General features: G+C 45.3%; 1 protein-coding gene across 6 annotated transcripts in view; it reads right to left on the bottom strand.

Annotated features, from left to right (window-relative positions):
- gpbp1l1 (GC-rich promoter binding protein 1-like 1) overlaps nt 1-16,209 on the bottom strand; it is a 107,498-nt gene that overhangs the window by 48,838 nt on the left and 42,451 nt on the right. For 5 of the 6 annotated variants that reach the window (XM_070886826.1, XM_070886823.1, XM_070886827.1 and 2 more), the window contains exons 5-6: nt 9,042-9,340; nt 8,839-8,911 (exon numbers count right to left, since the gene is read on the bottom strand). In XM_070886826.1, coding sequence (XP_070742927.1) covers nt 8,839-8,911; nt 9,042-9,340 — 372 coding nt within the window. The remainder of the gene's footprint in view (nt 1-8,838; nt 8,912-9,041; nt 9,341-16,209) is intronic. The other variant, XM_070886824.1, reaches the window with a different exon arrangement.

Raw genomic sequence — 16,209 nt, forward strand, 5'->3', positions numbered from 1 at the left:
TTAAAACTGAGATGAATTTCTTCTCTCAGAGGGTTGTAAATCTGTGGAATTCGCTGCCTCAGAGCTGTGGAAACTGGGTCATTGAATCTATTTAAGGCAGAGATAGACAGCTTCTCAACCGATAAGGGGTGATGGGGAGCGGGCAGGGAAGTGGACCCGAGTCCATGATCGGATCAGCCATGATTGTATTGAATGGTGAAGCAGGCTCGTGGGGCCGCATGACCTACTCCTGCTCCTATTTTTCTGATGTTCTTATGAGATTGGGGGTTGGGAGATTGGGACTCGGGACAAGGGTGGGAAGGAGGAGAGAGTGACATGGGACTGAGGGTTCATAGAAACATAGAAAATAGGTGCAGGAGTAGGCCATTCGGCCCTTCGAGCCTGCACCACTATTCAATATGATCATGGCTGATCATTCACCTCAGTATCCCTTTCCCACTTTCTCTCCATATCCGTTGATCCCCTTAGCCGCAAGGGCCATATCTAACTCCCTCTTAAATATATCCAATGAACTGGGATCAACGACTCTCTGCGGCAGGGAATTACAAGGTTAACAACTCTGAGTGAAGAAGTTTCTCCTCATCTCAGTCCTAAATGGCCTACCCCTTATCCTCAGACTGTGTCCCCTGGTTCTGGACTTCCCTAACATCGGGAACATTCTTCCCGCATCTAACCTGTCCTGTCCCGTCAGAATCTTATAAGTTTCTTTGAGATCCCCTCTCATCCTTCTAAACTCCAGTGTGCAAAGGCCCATTTGATCCAGTCTCTCCTCAAATGTCAGTTCAGCCATCCCTGGAATCAGTCTGGTGAACCTTCGCTGTACTCCCTCAATAGCAAGAACGTCCTTTCTCAGATTAGGAGACCAAAACTGAGCACAATATTCCAGGTGAGGCCTCACCAAGGCCCTGTACAATTGCAGTAAGACCTCCCTGCTTCTATATTCAAATCCCCTAGCTATGAAGGCCAACATGCCATTTGCCTTCTTCACCGCCTGCTGTACCTGCATGCCAACTTGCAATGACTGATGAACCATGACACCCAGGTCTCGTTGTACCTCCCCTTTTCCTAATCGGTCACCATTCAGATAATATTCTGCCTTCCTGTTTTTGCCACCAAAGTGGATAACCTCACATTTATTCACATTATACTGCATCTGCCATGCATTTGCCCACTCACCTAACCTATCCAAATCACCCTGCAGCCTCTTAGCATCCTCCTCACAGCTCACACCGCCACCCAGCTTAGTGTCATCTGCAAACTTGGAGATATCACACTCAATTCCTTCATCTAAATCATTGATGTATATTGTAAAGAGCTGGGGTCCCAGCACTGAGCCCTGCGGCACTCCATTAGTCACTGCCTGCCATTCTGAAAAGGACCCGTTTATCCAGACTCTCTGCTTCCTGTCTGCCAACCAATTCTCTATCCACGCCAGCACATTACCCCCAATACCATGTGCTTTGATTTTGCACACCAATCTCTTATGTGGGACCTTGTCAAAGACCTTTTGAAAGTCCAAATACACCACATCCACTGGTTCTCCCTTGTCCACTCTACTAGTTCGGGGATGAAAGGGAGAGTGGGGAATAGAGATCGAGAGTTGAGGGCTCGGGTGGGAGAGAGTTTGGGAAATGGGGTATGGGACAGGTTACAGCAGGCATGAGGCCCAGTATATGTGCAAAGCCAGGAGAGTAGCAGCCACATGGCGAGTGGTAGCAGCACTGTGAGAGGAGCAGCCTGACAAGGGGTGAGTGAAACGTGGGGACTTTATTGCAGGTAAATAGGAAAAGATGGTTTCCACTTGTGGGCTCCAAGCTTCAACCACTGACGCTTGCGCCGCATTGGGAGAGGTGGCACAGCTCCCTATCCCAGGACAACAAACCCAAAAAGGATAGTTTTCTCCAACAATATGTCCTAGAGGCCACAAGGGGACATGCCATATTAGATTTAGTAATGAGTAATGAGACAGATTTAGTTAACAGCCTAACCGTGCGTGAACATTCATCCATTAGGGATCATAACATGATCAAATTCAACGTAGCATTTGAAAGGGAGAAAGATTTGGGTAAGGCCGAGTTCAACGGAATGAGACAGAGACTGTCCACAGTAAACTGGGCAAATCTGTTAACTGGTAAAACGACAGATCAATCGGAGAAGTTCAAAAAAGAATTCAAGGTAATACAGAACCAGTTTATACCAGAGGAAAGCAAAACACGATTTGCCCCCCCAAAAAATGAGAGGGGTAAGGGACAACATAAAACTAAAAGAAAAAGCATATAAAAATGCAAAAAAAAACAGATCATGGTGAATGGGAAGGATACAAAAAATAGCAAAGGGTCACAAAACAGAAGGTAAGAGCTACAAATAGGGAGTATGAAAAGAAACTTGAAAGGGATATCAAAATCAACACAAAAAATGTCTACGTTAGATTAGCAAAAAGAGGATAGTCAGGAGCAATATTGGCCCCTTAAAAACTGAAAGCGATAATATTGTCAATGATAATCAGGAAATGGCAGACATGTTGAATAACTTTGCGTTATTATTTACAGTAGAGGAAGAAGATAGCATGCCAGAAATCCCAAGGAAACCAATATTGAATCAGGGACTCAATAAAATTAATGTAAATAAAATAAAACAACAGTAATGAAGAAAATAATGGCACTAAAGAGTGACAAATCCCCAGGACCAGATGGTTTCCATCCCAGGGTTTTACAGGAAGTCAGTGAGCACATTGGAAGATTATAGTTCGGGTATCTGCGAAATTCTCTCTATTCAGGAGCTTTCCTTGAGATTTGGAAATTGCGCACGTTACTCCGCTTTTTAAGAATGGTGAGGGTGAAACCAGGGAATTATATACCAGTTAGCCTAACATCTGTGGTCGGGAAATTTCAAGAGTCTCTAATTAAGGATAGGGTGACTGAACACCTCGACAATGTTCAGTTGATCAGAGAGAGCCAGCATGAATTTGTGAAAGGTAGGTGGTCATGCCTGACAAACCTGACTGAATTTTTTGAAGAGGTGATTAAGGTAGTGGACAGGGGAATGTCGATGGATGATATTTATATAGACTTTCTATCATAAAGTCCCACATACGGACTGATAACTGAGGTAGAAGCCCAAAGAATTGAAGGCAAACTATTGACCTGGTTAGGAAATTAGCCAAATGGCAGGAGACAGGCAGTCGGGATAATGGACAGGTACTCAAATTGGCAGGATGCAACTATCGTGGTGTCCCACAGGGACCTGTATTGGGGACTGAACTATTCACTGTATTTATTAATGACTTAATCCGCTCTGTCACCACCATCAACATAGCCCCAAAACAATGACAACAGAAACAATGCTGCATGAAAATCAACTCTGGAGCACTCCACAACCCGGCTAAGAAAGCACTATTCAGCCAGCACCTCACTGCCAACCTGGCAAATCCCAGTGACCCAGAATGTCCACAGCACCTGGTCTGCCCTCAAGGCCTCCATAATTAGCACCTGGGAAGAGACGCTCGGTCACTCGACCGAGACTGGTTTGACGAGAATGACCAAGAGATCCAGGAGCTAATAAGTCACAAGCGCAAGGCATTCTTGGACTGGAAACAGCAACACAACTAGAGAGCAAAAAAGCAGCTCTACAGACGTCTGAAGGCTGAGGTCCAACAAAAAACTCGCGACCTAAAGAACAGATGGTGGGTGGAGAAAGCACAGGAGATCCAGCAACTAGCCAACAACCATGACATGCGTGGATTCTTTAGCGCAGTCAAAACCACCTACAGCCCAAGCACCCAAGATCCCATCCCACTGCTGGCCAAGAACGGAGAGGTACTCATCAAGGACAGAGAGGCAGTCAGTGCTCGCTGGAAGGAGCTCTCCGAAGATCTACTCAACCAAGATTTCGTCCTCGACTCCAACCTGCCAGCATCTCAGAACAACCCCAGCCCGGTGGTACGAGATAGAAAAGGCCATCCAACTGAAAAACAACACAGCCTCAGGAGCAGATGGAATCCCCACTGAAGCACTAAAACATGGCGGGGAAGCACTTCTGGTGCGAATACACAATCTAATTTCTCTCATCTGGAAGGAGGAGAGCATGCCATGGGATCTTAGATGCAGTAATCTTGACCATCTTCAAGAAAGGCGACAAGTCAGACTGCGGTAACTAGAGGAATTTCCCTGCTGTCTGCCACAGGGCAAGTCATCGCAAGAATCCTCCTCAATCGCCTGCTCCCTGTGGCTGAAGAACTCCTCCCAGAGTCATAATGCAGATTCTACCCACCAAGGGGCACAATGGGCATGATCTTCATCGCATGGCAAATCCAAAAAATTTGCAGGGGGTTGGTGCAGGGAACAGCACCAACCCCCTGTACATGGCCTTCTTTGACCTCACAAAAGCCTTCAACACTGTCAACCGTGAGGGATCGTGGAGCGTCCTCCTCAAATTCGGCTGCCCCCAAAAGTTTGTCACCATCCTTCGCCTGCTTCACGACGACATGCAAGCCGTGATCCTGACCAACGGATCTACCACAGATCCAATTCACATTCGGACTGGGGTCAAGCAATGCTGTGTCATTGCACCAACGCTCTTTTCTATCTTCCTTACTGCAATGCTCCATATCTCACCCTCAGTAAGCTCCCCGGTGGAGTGGAGCTAATCTACAGAACAAATAGGAAACTGTTCAACCGCCACCTGCAGGCCAGATCCAAGATCGTCCCATCCTCTTTCATTGAATTACAGTACGCTGACAACGCCTACGCCTGCGCACACTCAGAGGCCGAACTCCAAGTCATCGTCAACACCTTCACCGAAGCGTACGAGAGCATGAGCCTAACACTAAGCATCCGTAAGACAAAGGTCCTCGACCAACCTGCCCCCCACCAGGCAGTAGTGCTCCCCGATTATCAAAATCCACGACGAAGCCTTGGGCAACGTGGATCATTTTCTATACCCGAGGAGCCTACTGTCAATAAAGGCAGACGTCGATGACAAAGTCCAACACCATCTTCAGTGTGCCAGTGCAGCTTTCGGTCGCCTGAGGAAGAAAGTGTTTGAAGACCAGGACCTCAAACCCAGCACCAAGCTCATGGTCAACAGAGCAATCGTGATGCCCGCTCTTCTATATGCCTCAGAGACATGGACTGTATACAGCAGGCACCTCAAAAGCACTGGAGAAGTACCACCAACATCGCCTCCGCAAGATCCTGCAAATCCATTGGCAGAATAGGCATAGTAATGTCAGCGTTCTCGCTCAGGCCAACATCCCCAGCATCGAAGCATTGACCACGCTCGATCAACTCCACTGGGCAGGCCACGTCATCTGCATGCCCGACATGAGACTCCCAAAACAAGCGCTCTACTCGGAGCTCCGACACGGCAAGCGACCCCCAGGTGGGTAGAGAAAATGCTTCAAGGACACCCTCAAAGCCTCCTTGAAAAAGTGCAACATCCCCACCAACACCTGTGAATCCCTGGCCCAAGACTACACAAAGTGGAGAAAAAGCATCCGGGAAGGCATTGAACACCTTGAGTCACTACGCCGAGAGCAAGCTGAAGCCAAGCATAAACAGCGGAAGGAGCGCACGGCAACCAAGGCACCCCACCCACCGGTTCCTTCAACCTCCGTCTGCCCCACCTGTGACAGAGACTGTAGATCCCACATTGGACTCGTCAATAACATGAGAACTCATTTTTAGTGTGGAAGCAAGTCATCCTCGACTCCGAGGGACTGTCTAAGAAGAGATGCTGACATTGTAAGTCATATATCCAAATTTGCTGATGACACAAAAATAGGCGGCACTGTAGGTAGTATAGCTGAAAACATAAAATTACAAAAAGAGCTAACAGTGTACGTTAATGGGCAAAACTGAGGCAAATGGATTTCAATATAGGCAAATGCGAGGTCATCCACTTTGGACCTAAAAAGGATAGAACAGGGTACTTTCTAAATGGTGAAAAGGTAAAAACAGTGAAGGTCCAAAGAGACTTGGGGTCCAGGTACATGGGTCATTAAAATGTCATGAACATGTACAGAAAATAATCAAAAAAGGCTAATGGAATGCTGTCCTTTCGAATCGGCATAGCACAGTAGGAGGCCATTCAACCCGTGCTGGCTCTCTGGAAGAGCACTTCAGCTAGTCCCAATCGCCTCTCCTTTCTCCATAGCCCTGTAAACTTTTTTCCTTCAGGTCCTTATCCAATTCCCTTTTGAAAGCCACAATTAAATCTGCCTCCACCACCCTTTCAGACAGTGCACTCCAGATCCCAACCATTCGCTGTGTAAAAAAGTTTTTCAGCATGTCGCATTTGATTTTTTTGACAATCACCTGAAATCTGTGTCCTCTGGTTCTCGAACCCTCCGCCAATGGGAACAGTTTCTCTCTATCTGCTATCTTGACCCCTCATGATTTTGAGCACCTCTATCAAATCTCCTCTCAATCTTCTCTGCTCTGAGGAGAACAACCCCAACCTCTCCAGTTTATCCATGTAACGGAAGTCAATCATCCCTGGAACCATTCTTGTAAATCTTTTCTGCACCCTCTCGAAAGTCTTCACATCTTTCCTAAAGTGCAGTGCCAGAATTGGACACAATACTCCAGTTGTGGCCAAACCAGTGTTTTTGTAAAGGTTCATCATAACTTCCTTGCTTTTGTACTCTATGCCTCTATTTATGAAGCCCAAGATCCTGTATGCTTTTTTAACTGCTTTCTCAACCTATCCTGCCACCTTCAACGATTTGTTCACATATACCCCAGGTCTCTGTCATCTGCCACATGTCTGCTCATTCCACCAGCCTGTCTAGGTCCTCTTGAAGTCTATCACTGTCCTCCTCACTATTCACTATACTTCCAAGTTTTGTATCATCTGCAAATTTTGAAATAGTGCCCTCGACACCCAAGTCCAAATCATGAACTTAGATCAAGAAACAGAGTGGTCCCAGTACCAACCCCTGGGGAACACCACTGTATACCTTCCTCCAGTTTGAGAAACAACCGTTCACCACTACTCTGTTTCCTGTCACTTAGCCAATTTCGTATCCATTTATTCTGTCCTATTTATTCCATAGGCTTCAACTTTGCTGGCAAGCCTATTATGTGGCACTTTATCAAATGCCTTTTGGAAGTCCATGGACACCACATCAACGGCATTGCCCTAATCAACCCTCTCTGTTACCTCACCAAAAAATGGAATCAAGTTAGTTAAACACGATTTGCCTCTAACAAATCTGTGCTGGCTTTCCTTAATTAATCCACACTTTTCCAAGTGACTTAATTTTCTTCCAGATAATAGTTTCTGAAAGCTTCTCCGCCACTAAGGTTAAGCTGACTGGTCTGTAATTGCTAGGTGTATCCTTACGTCCTTTTTTGAACTAGGGTGTAACAATTGAAATTCTCCAGTCCTCTGGCACCACCTACGTATCCAAGGAGGATTGGAAGATTATGGCCAGTACCGCCGCAATTTCCACCTTTCCTTCCCTCAGCATCCTAGGAAGCATCCCATTTGGTCCTGATGACTTAACTACTTTAAGTACAGCCAGCCTTTCTCGTACCTCCTTGGTCAATATCTCAACTACCTCTTCTTTCACTATAATCTTGGCAGCATCTTCTTCCTTGGTAAAGACAGATGCACTTAGTACCTCAGCCACGCCCTCGGCCTCAATGCGTAGGTCTCCTTTTTGGTCCCCAATTGACCTCACCCCCTCCTCTTACTACCCGCTTACTATTTATATGCCGAGAAGACTTTTGGATTTCTTTTTATGTTAGCTATCAGTCCATTCTCATATTCTCTCTTTGCACCTCTTACTTCCTTTTTCATTTAACCTTTCAACTTTCTACATTCAGCATAGTTCTCACTTGTATTCTCAACCTGACATTTGTCATACACCCTTTTTCCTGCTTTATCTTGCTCTCTATCCCTTTTGTCATTCAGGGAGCTCTGGCTTTTGTTGCCTTACTTCTCCCCCTCGTGGCAATATACCTCGACTGGACCCAAACCATCATCTCCTGAAAGGCAGCCCATTGTTAGATTAGTTTTGCCTGCCCATCTTGGATTCCAATTTACCCGTCAACAGATCTGGCCCAGATAAATTGGAATCAAAAATTGGCAGGCAAAGCTTCTAAAGAACTAGAATACAATGGGGTACAAGTTAGGCTGCAGCTATACAAAACCCTGGTTAGACCACACCTGGAGTACTTAAGAGCAGGATTTTAATGATACAAATTAAAAAATCGTGTCTCTCAAATTTCTATCCCAGTATGTCCGAATAGTTAATAAACAAAAGCTGGAAATACTCAGCAGGTCAGACAGCATCTGTGGAGATAGAAAGGAGTTAACGTTTCAGGCTGATGACCTTTCGTCAGAACTGGAAAACATGAAAGATATATAATCGGTTTTAAGCAAGTGCTTCATTTGTTGCAATGCGCTTTAGGATGTCCGGTGGTCGGGAAACGCACTATATAAATGCAAGTCTTTCATATTCTTTGTTTCTCTCTCCACATATGCTGCCTGACCTGCTGAGTATTTCCAGCATGTTCTGTTCATATTTCAGATTGCCAGCATTCGCAGTATTTTGCGTTTGTCTGTCCAAATAATGATTGCTGAATGTGGGCCTCATTAAGTATCAGGTCCACCATAGAAACTGAGTTTGACACCCTTGCTCAACAGCATAATTCTTTTTTGTATGAATAAACCTGTAGCTAATGTAGAGGTGCAATTTCTACTGGAGTCCTTGAACAATATACAAACTCATGCACATTAGTATTTAATCTGTAGTGCTGACTGTTATAAAAATTCCAATAAAGGTCTTTGTTGTGTCAGATGGAGTTATACAAATCTCTGGCTTTTTCTTACCCCATACTCCTGCAGGTGTGCTGACGGGTCTGGTCTGGCTAGGCTGTTTTTCTGCATCGGGATTCAGAGATGGCTGATTAAAAAGAGAGTTTATCCAAGATTATTAATCAATGTATTGATTTTTTTCACAAAGAATTCTAATGTCTTAAGTATATATAACATCTCAAAAGATCTGTTTCCTTAAAGTTACAAAAAAAACTTACAAAGTCTTCCTCTTCAAATTGAAGTTTTTCAACTTTTTCCTCCTTTTTCTCTTCCTTTACCTCAGCAGGTGGCTTGTCCTGGAATCCTGAACTCTTTCGGTTGTGGAAGTTGCCATTCCAGTGTCTATGGGCACCACCACCACCACCACGCTGATTGATAGCATCATGACCTCTAGTTACATTGTGCCAACCGCCACTTTCTTTCCAACCATGACCTCCAACAAGGCTCATTTGAACACCCTTAGAAACACCTGAATCCACAGAATCATGACGAAGCAATGAAGGCTGATACCAGCTATCTAAAAATAAAGCATAAATTGCAAAATATTAGTCCTTTCACTAGTGTAAACTGAAGATGTCTCTTTCATGGCATGAGTCTCTATTTCTGATTGCGGTCATTTTATTTCTTAACATTTTATAGATCCACTTCATCCTGTACAATGTGCATACCTGAAACCAACACATCGTGAACCTGAAAATACATTTAACAATTCCATGGATGTAACGGACTCGAGTCATCATGAGAAACAATTTTCTGTACAGCCCAAATTGGCACCAATTAGAAATAGCTTTCGATGAACAATAGGTAACGTGTTTCAGTTTTACAAATTCATGTAGCTTTTGAAGATATCTTGCTTCCCTTGTACCAAGAATGGCCTGTTGAAAAATGCACTGTCATAATCGAATACTTTTGGCTCATGACATAAATTTGGCATCTACATAAAACAAAGATGATGGAGAAAAAAAAAAATAGCAACAGTTGTGTGGTCAAGTTCAAACCCAGCCAAAAATTGTAATCGATCAGACAAAAGTAGTGCAATAGTTCATGAATTCATGTGTGCTACACATGAAAAACCAACAGCAGCATTCAGCAGTTTGGTTGTTGGTATGTTTTACGGGGTTAAAGGAACTATATAAATGCAAGTTGTTGTTGCTAGTTCAAAGGAGTACCAATTTCCATTCTGAATCAACACAATTAGTTAATTCCCTTTGACTTTTCTCAGCAGTATAAAATTTTGTATCCTCAAACTGAAAAATTGTGTCTCTTTCAAGTTTTGTTAATCAGAAGCTTGTATTCAGTTAGAAATGTGGCAACTGTTAAGATGCTTCCAAAGCATAGCCCATAATTTTTTTTTTTTTAAAAAGAGTTCCTGGTATCGTTGCGGCCATATGTCAACCAACTACCTTGTTAGCTATGTATGAAGATATCAAAGTTGACTGCTAAGGACAGTCTTTTTTTAAAAACTATTACTTGAAAGGCATTAAGTATATAAAACACAAGAACCCGTGTGTTTGGCAAAACCTCTAACATATTACGAGAGATTTACTTCACGACTCTGCCTCAAGGAGGCAGCAAAACAAAAGTCTTTGAAGCAGTCGATCTAGTTTGTATAATACTGTATGTTACTAACATTCTTTTTATATTTTTGTGTAAATTATCTAATTTTAAATAAATTCAATCACTAGTTTTAGTCTATAGAAAATGAATCCAGTATTTGGTATTTCTTGTCTTCTAGATGGACAGGTGACGCTGGGAATTTTATCAAGTTTTATGGCTAAGGCATTTTTGCTGTTAGTCCTCACGTACACTAACTTAATACAGTAAAATTAAATTTCAGAGCATAAGTGCATGAGAAAAGAGTATTGGAAAGTCTGAATCATAATGGACATGTTCTACATCATCACAAATGGCCAGTGAAAGAAGCTAACCACAGTGACATTTAATATGCCCTTTAAGCCCCGCGGCCATGCAACTGCCTGCAACTCCTGCGCAGCCGGCTCATTGGCCTTTAAATGCAAAAACCGCGCATGTGCAGATTTTTGAATGGGCCACAAAGCCCCTTAAAGGGGCCGGGCGGTCTAAAAAAAAGTTTAGAGGGAACATTGGTGACATCTCTCAATATTTACTTCACAGAAATGCAACAATACAAGACTGAAGCAAGCTGTTAACCCACTGGATTGGCTTGAAAGAGAAAAAGAGGGACTAAATAGCAAGTTCACTAAGTCTGCACTCTCAGCAAAGAGCCTTACTAGAAGCATACATTGGTTCAAAGAATCAAGGCTATGGTGTTGTAGCTCCAACTCTAAAATTTGCTCTCTGAGCACAGCTCCCCATCATATCATGGGATGATAAAATTTTACATAAGAACATAAGAAATAGGAGGAGTTGGCCATTTGGCCCCTCTCTGCCATTTAATAAGATCATGGACTCAGCTCCCCGTAAAACTTTATTCCCTTGTCGCTCAAAAATCTGTCCATCTCCGCCTTAAATATATTCAATGATCCAGCCTCCATAGATCTCTGGGGCAGAGCATTCCACAGATTTACAACCCTCCGAGAAGAAAAAATTCCTCCTCATCTCAGTTTTAAATGGAGGACCCCTTATTCTGAGACTATGTCCCCTAGTTCTAGATTCCCCACGAGTGGAAATATCCTCTCTGCATCCACCTTGTCGAGCCCCCTCATTATCTTATGTTTCGATAAGATCAGCTCGCATTCTTCTGAACTCCGGTGTATGGGCCCAACCTACTCAGTCTATCTTCATAAGTCAACACCCTCATCCCCTAGTGAACCTTCTCTGAACAGCCTCCAATGCAAGTGTATCCTTCCTCAGATACAGAGACCAAAACCATACGCCGTACTCCAGGTGTGGCCTCACCAATACCCTGTACAGTTGTAGCAGGACTTCTCTGCTTTTATACTCTATCCCCCTTGCAATAAAGAGTAACATTCCATTTGCCTTCCTGATTACTTGCTGTACCTGCACGCTAACTTTTTGTGTTTCATGCACAAGGACCCCCAGGTCCCCCTGCACTGCAGCACTTTGCAATTTTCCCCCATTTATATTATAATTTGCTTTTCTATTTTTTCTGCCAAAATGGATAACCTCACATTTTCATAAATCTCCTCTGTACCTTCTCTAGTGCAATCACATCTTTCCTGTAGTGTGGTGATCAGAACTGTACACAGTACTCTAGCTGTGGCCTAACTAGTGTTTTATACAGTTCAAGTATAATCTCCCTGCTCTTATATTCTATGCCTTGGCGAATAAAGGAAAGTATCCCGTATGCCTTCTTAACCACCTGTCCTGCGACCTTCAGAGATCTGTGGACATGCACTCCAAGGTCCCTCTGTTCCTCTACACTGCTATTTGTTGTGTTTTCCCTTGTCTTGTTAGACCTCTCCAAATGCATTACCTCACACATCTCTGAATTGAATTCTATTTGCCACTTTTCTGCCCACCTGACTAGTCCATTGATATCTTCCTGCAGTCTACAGCCTTCGTCTTCACCTGCAACCACACTGCTAATATTTGTGTAATCTGCAAACTTCTTAATCGTGCTTCCTGCATTGAAGTCTAAATCATTGATATATACCAAAAAAAGCAAGGGACCTCGTTGCAGCCCTGCGAGCTCCACTGGAAACAGCCTTCCAGTCACAAAATCATCCGTCGACCATTACCCTTTGCTTCCTGCCACTGAGCCAATTGTGGATCCAACGTGCCACTTTCCCTTGGATCCAATGGGTTTTTACTTTTCTGACCAGTCTGCCATGTGGGATCTCGTCAAAAGTCTTGCTAAAATCCATGCAGACTACATCAAATGCGCTCCCCTCATCGACCCTCCTGGTTACCTCCTCAGAAAATTCAATCAAGTTTGTCAGACATGACCTTCCCTTAACAAATTCATACCGACTGTCCTTGATTAATCAGTGCCTTTCAAAATGACAAGTAATACTGCCCTTCAGAATTTTTTCCAATAATTTGCCGACCACTGATGTTAGGCTGACTGGCCTATAAATATTCGGTCTATCCCTTTCTCCCTTTTTAAACAATGGTACAACATTAGCAGTCCTCCAGCACCACACCTGTAGCTAGAGATGATTGGAAAATGATGGTCAGAGTCCCGTCTATTTTCTCCCTTGCTTCTCAACAGCCTGGGATACATTTCATCTGGGCCTGGCAATTTATCTACTTTCAAAGATGCTAAACCCGTTAATAGATCCTGTCTCACTATGTTTATCTCATATTTCACACTCCTCCTCCTTAATTGCAATGTCTTCATCACTCCTCTCTTTTGTGACGATAGATGCAAAGTATTCATGAAGAACCATACCCCCGCCTCCACATACAGGTTACCTTTTTTGGTCTCCAACAGGCCATATTCCTTCCTTAGTTACCCTCTTGCTCTTTATGTATTTCTAAAATATCTTTGGGTTTTCTTTGGATCTTAGTTGCCAATATTTTTTCATGCCCTCTCTGCTTTCCTAACTTCTTTTTTAATTTCACCCTTGCAATTGTTATACTCCTTTAGGCTTTCTGCAGTATTTAGCTCTCGGTATCTGACATAAGCTTCCCTTTTTTGCCTTATCCTACTCTGTATGCTCCTTGACATCCAGGGAACTGTGGATTTGGTGTCCCATCCTTTATCTTTGTGCGAACATATTTGCCCTGAACCCTCACTATCTCCTCCTTGAATGCCTCCCACGGCTCTGACCATCAAGTAGCTGCTTCCAGTCCACTTTTGCTAAATCACAACTCAACTTAGTAAAATTGGTCTTTCCCCAATTGAGAACTTTGACTCCTGGTCTATCTTTGTCCTTTTCCATAACTACCCTAAATCTAACTGAATTATGGGGCCCAAGTTTCGGCCTCAGTTGCTCCTGATTTTTTGGAGCAACTGGTGTAGAACGGAGTATCTTAGAAATTCAAATTCTCAGCATTTAGTTTGCTCCAGTTCTAGTCAGTTAGAACAGTTTCACTTTGGAACAGAATTTTTTTTTCCAAAAGGAGGCGTTGTCCGGCCACTTATGCCTGTTTTCAAAGTTTCGGCAGTGAAAACTTACTCCATACTAACTTAGAATGGAGTAAGTGAAGATTTTTGTACGTTCGAAAAAACATTGTCTACACTTCAGAAAATCAGGCGTAGGTTACAAATCAGGCGTAGGGAATGGGCGGGGGGTTTAAAGGGAAGTTTGCAAACATTAAACACTTCAGTTTTACAAATAAAGAGCCATCATCAATAATAAATGATAAATACATCAATAAATCAACCAATAAATCAATCAAAAAAAATTTATTAAAAATTTTTAAAAATTTAAAAATCAATAAATAAAACATTTTCTACTTACCGACTGCAGCACCAGGAGCCCTCCAACAGCATGCTGGGACGGCCCCCCCCCCCCCCCCCCCGAGTGTGTCTCTGTCAGTGTCTCTATCTGTCTGTCTGTGTGTGTGTGTGTGTGTCTCTCACTCTCTGTTTCTGACAGCGAGGGGAGGGGGAGAAGGGGGGGGGAGGGGGAGAAGGAGAGAGGGGGAGAAGGAGAGAGGATGTATGGAGGGAGGGAAGGAGAGAGGAGGGAGGGAGAGAGGGAAGGAGGGAGGGAGAGGGGAGGGAGGAGGGGCCCAAGACCTCGGGCTAGATTTATAGGTAGGTGGCGTCGGGTCTCGGGGAGGGGGGGGGGGGGGGGTGGGTGAGAGAGAGAGAGTCGCGGAGGTCCGGGGGGGTGAGAGAGAGTCGCAGAAGACGGGTCGCCGGGTCGGGAGGAAGCAGTAGCTGGGCGTGGGAGGAGCCTTATGCACGCAGCCCCAGTGAGGCCATTCTGCCAGGGCTCGGGGCTGCGTGCTTCGGGCCGCTCCCACACAGTTTTGGGTGCCTGGAGCTACTGCACATGCGCGCTATGCGCGCCCACTGTAGCGCGCATGTGCAGAGGGCCCGGCACTGTTTTCGGCGCAGGGACCTGGCTCCGCCCCCCCCACAGCTCGTGCTGCGCTGCGCCCGGCTGCAGAAGACCTGCAGGGAGCCGGGGAATAGGGAAGTTTTTTTTCTGCGCACTTTCTGGCGCGAAAAACGGGCGTCCAGGTCCGGGCTGCACCGTTTTAGGCGTGTCCCGAAACTTGGGCCCATGATCACTACTACCAAAATGGTCTCCCACTGAGAACCTGCCCAGCTTGATTTCCTAAAACTGAGACCAGAATCACACCCTTTCCTTGTTAGGCTTGCTACATACTGGCTAAAAAGTTCCCCTGGATGTATTTTAAGAACTTTGCGCCTTCGATACCATTTGCACTGATTTTATCCCAGTTAATACTCGGGTAATCCCCGACTATTACCGCCCCACTGTTTTTGCACTTCAGAAATTTGTCAACATATTTGTTCTTCTATCTCCCTCTGAATATTTGGGGAGCCCAGCAGTGTGATTGCCCCTTTTTTGCTCTTCAGTTCAATCCATATGGCCTCATTTTATGATCCTTCTAACATATCATCCCTCCTCACAGCTGCAAATGTTTCTTCTACCAATACTGCGACCGCCCTCCCTTTTTTAATCCTCCTCACTTATCGCGGCAGAAAACCCTGTAACCAGGAATGTTAGGCTGACACTCATGCCTTTTTTCAGCCATGTTTCAGCTATATCATACTTCCACTGGCCTCAGCTCATCCTGTCTTACTCACTAGACTCCTTGCATTGAAGTATCATCATCATCATAGGCGGTCCCGAGGATCAGGAGCATCCAGTCGTGCCCCAGTAACTGCCCCCAAAGGAAGTGGAGTATGGGAAATTGCACTCCGCTTCCACTGAGGGTTGGTAAGGCCAATTCTGCGGCGGAGCAGGACTTCCACGCTGGGGGCTAAAATTCCCTGCCCCAGAAGGTTACCACCCACAAGATGGGAGCCTGTGCGGGGAGGCAGAGGGAAGTTGAGGGGAGACGGGGGCAGGGGATGGAGGGAAGAGTGGTGGAAGATGGGGGCGGAGAAACCCAGGGCGGGGGCCAGAAGGGGCCACATGCAGCGGAGGTCTGGGGGGGGGGGGGGGCGAAGTGTGTTGGAGGGGCGGGCCTGGGGGCTCTGTGCCTCGGTGCGGGGAGTGTTCAGAGTGGGGTGGACGGGTTGACTGCACAGATGGTGGATGTGGTGTGGTGGGTGTCGTTGGGGGGTGGCCGGGGCTCGACATCCGGGGGTGTTCGGCATTTAGGAAGGATTCTGATTCTGACGGGACGGGACTGGTTGGGTGCAGGGGGTGGGGGGAGTGTTCCCGGTGTTGGGTGGGTCCAGAGCTGGGGGGGGGGGGCTGTTTGGGGCTGGGATTGGGAGAGACTTCTTCACTCGGGGAGTTGTTGGCCTGTGGGGTTCCCTGCCCCGGAGAGTTGTTGATGCCAGTTCATTGGATG

This window comes from Pristiophorus japonicus, chromosome 8 (assembly GCF_044704955.1).
Source record: "Pristiophorus japonicus isolate sPriJap1 chromosome 8, sPriJap1.hap1, whole genome shotgun sequence".
Classification (NCBI taxonomy): Eukaryota; Metazoa; Chordata; class Chondrichthyes; family Pristiophoridae; genus Pristiophorus; species Pristiophorus japonicus.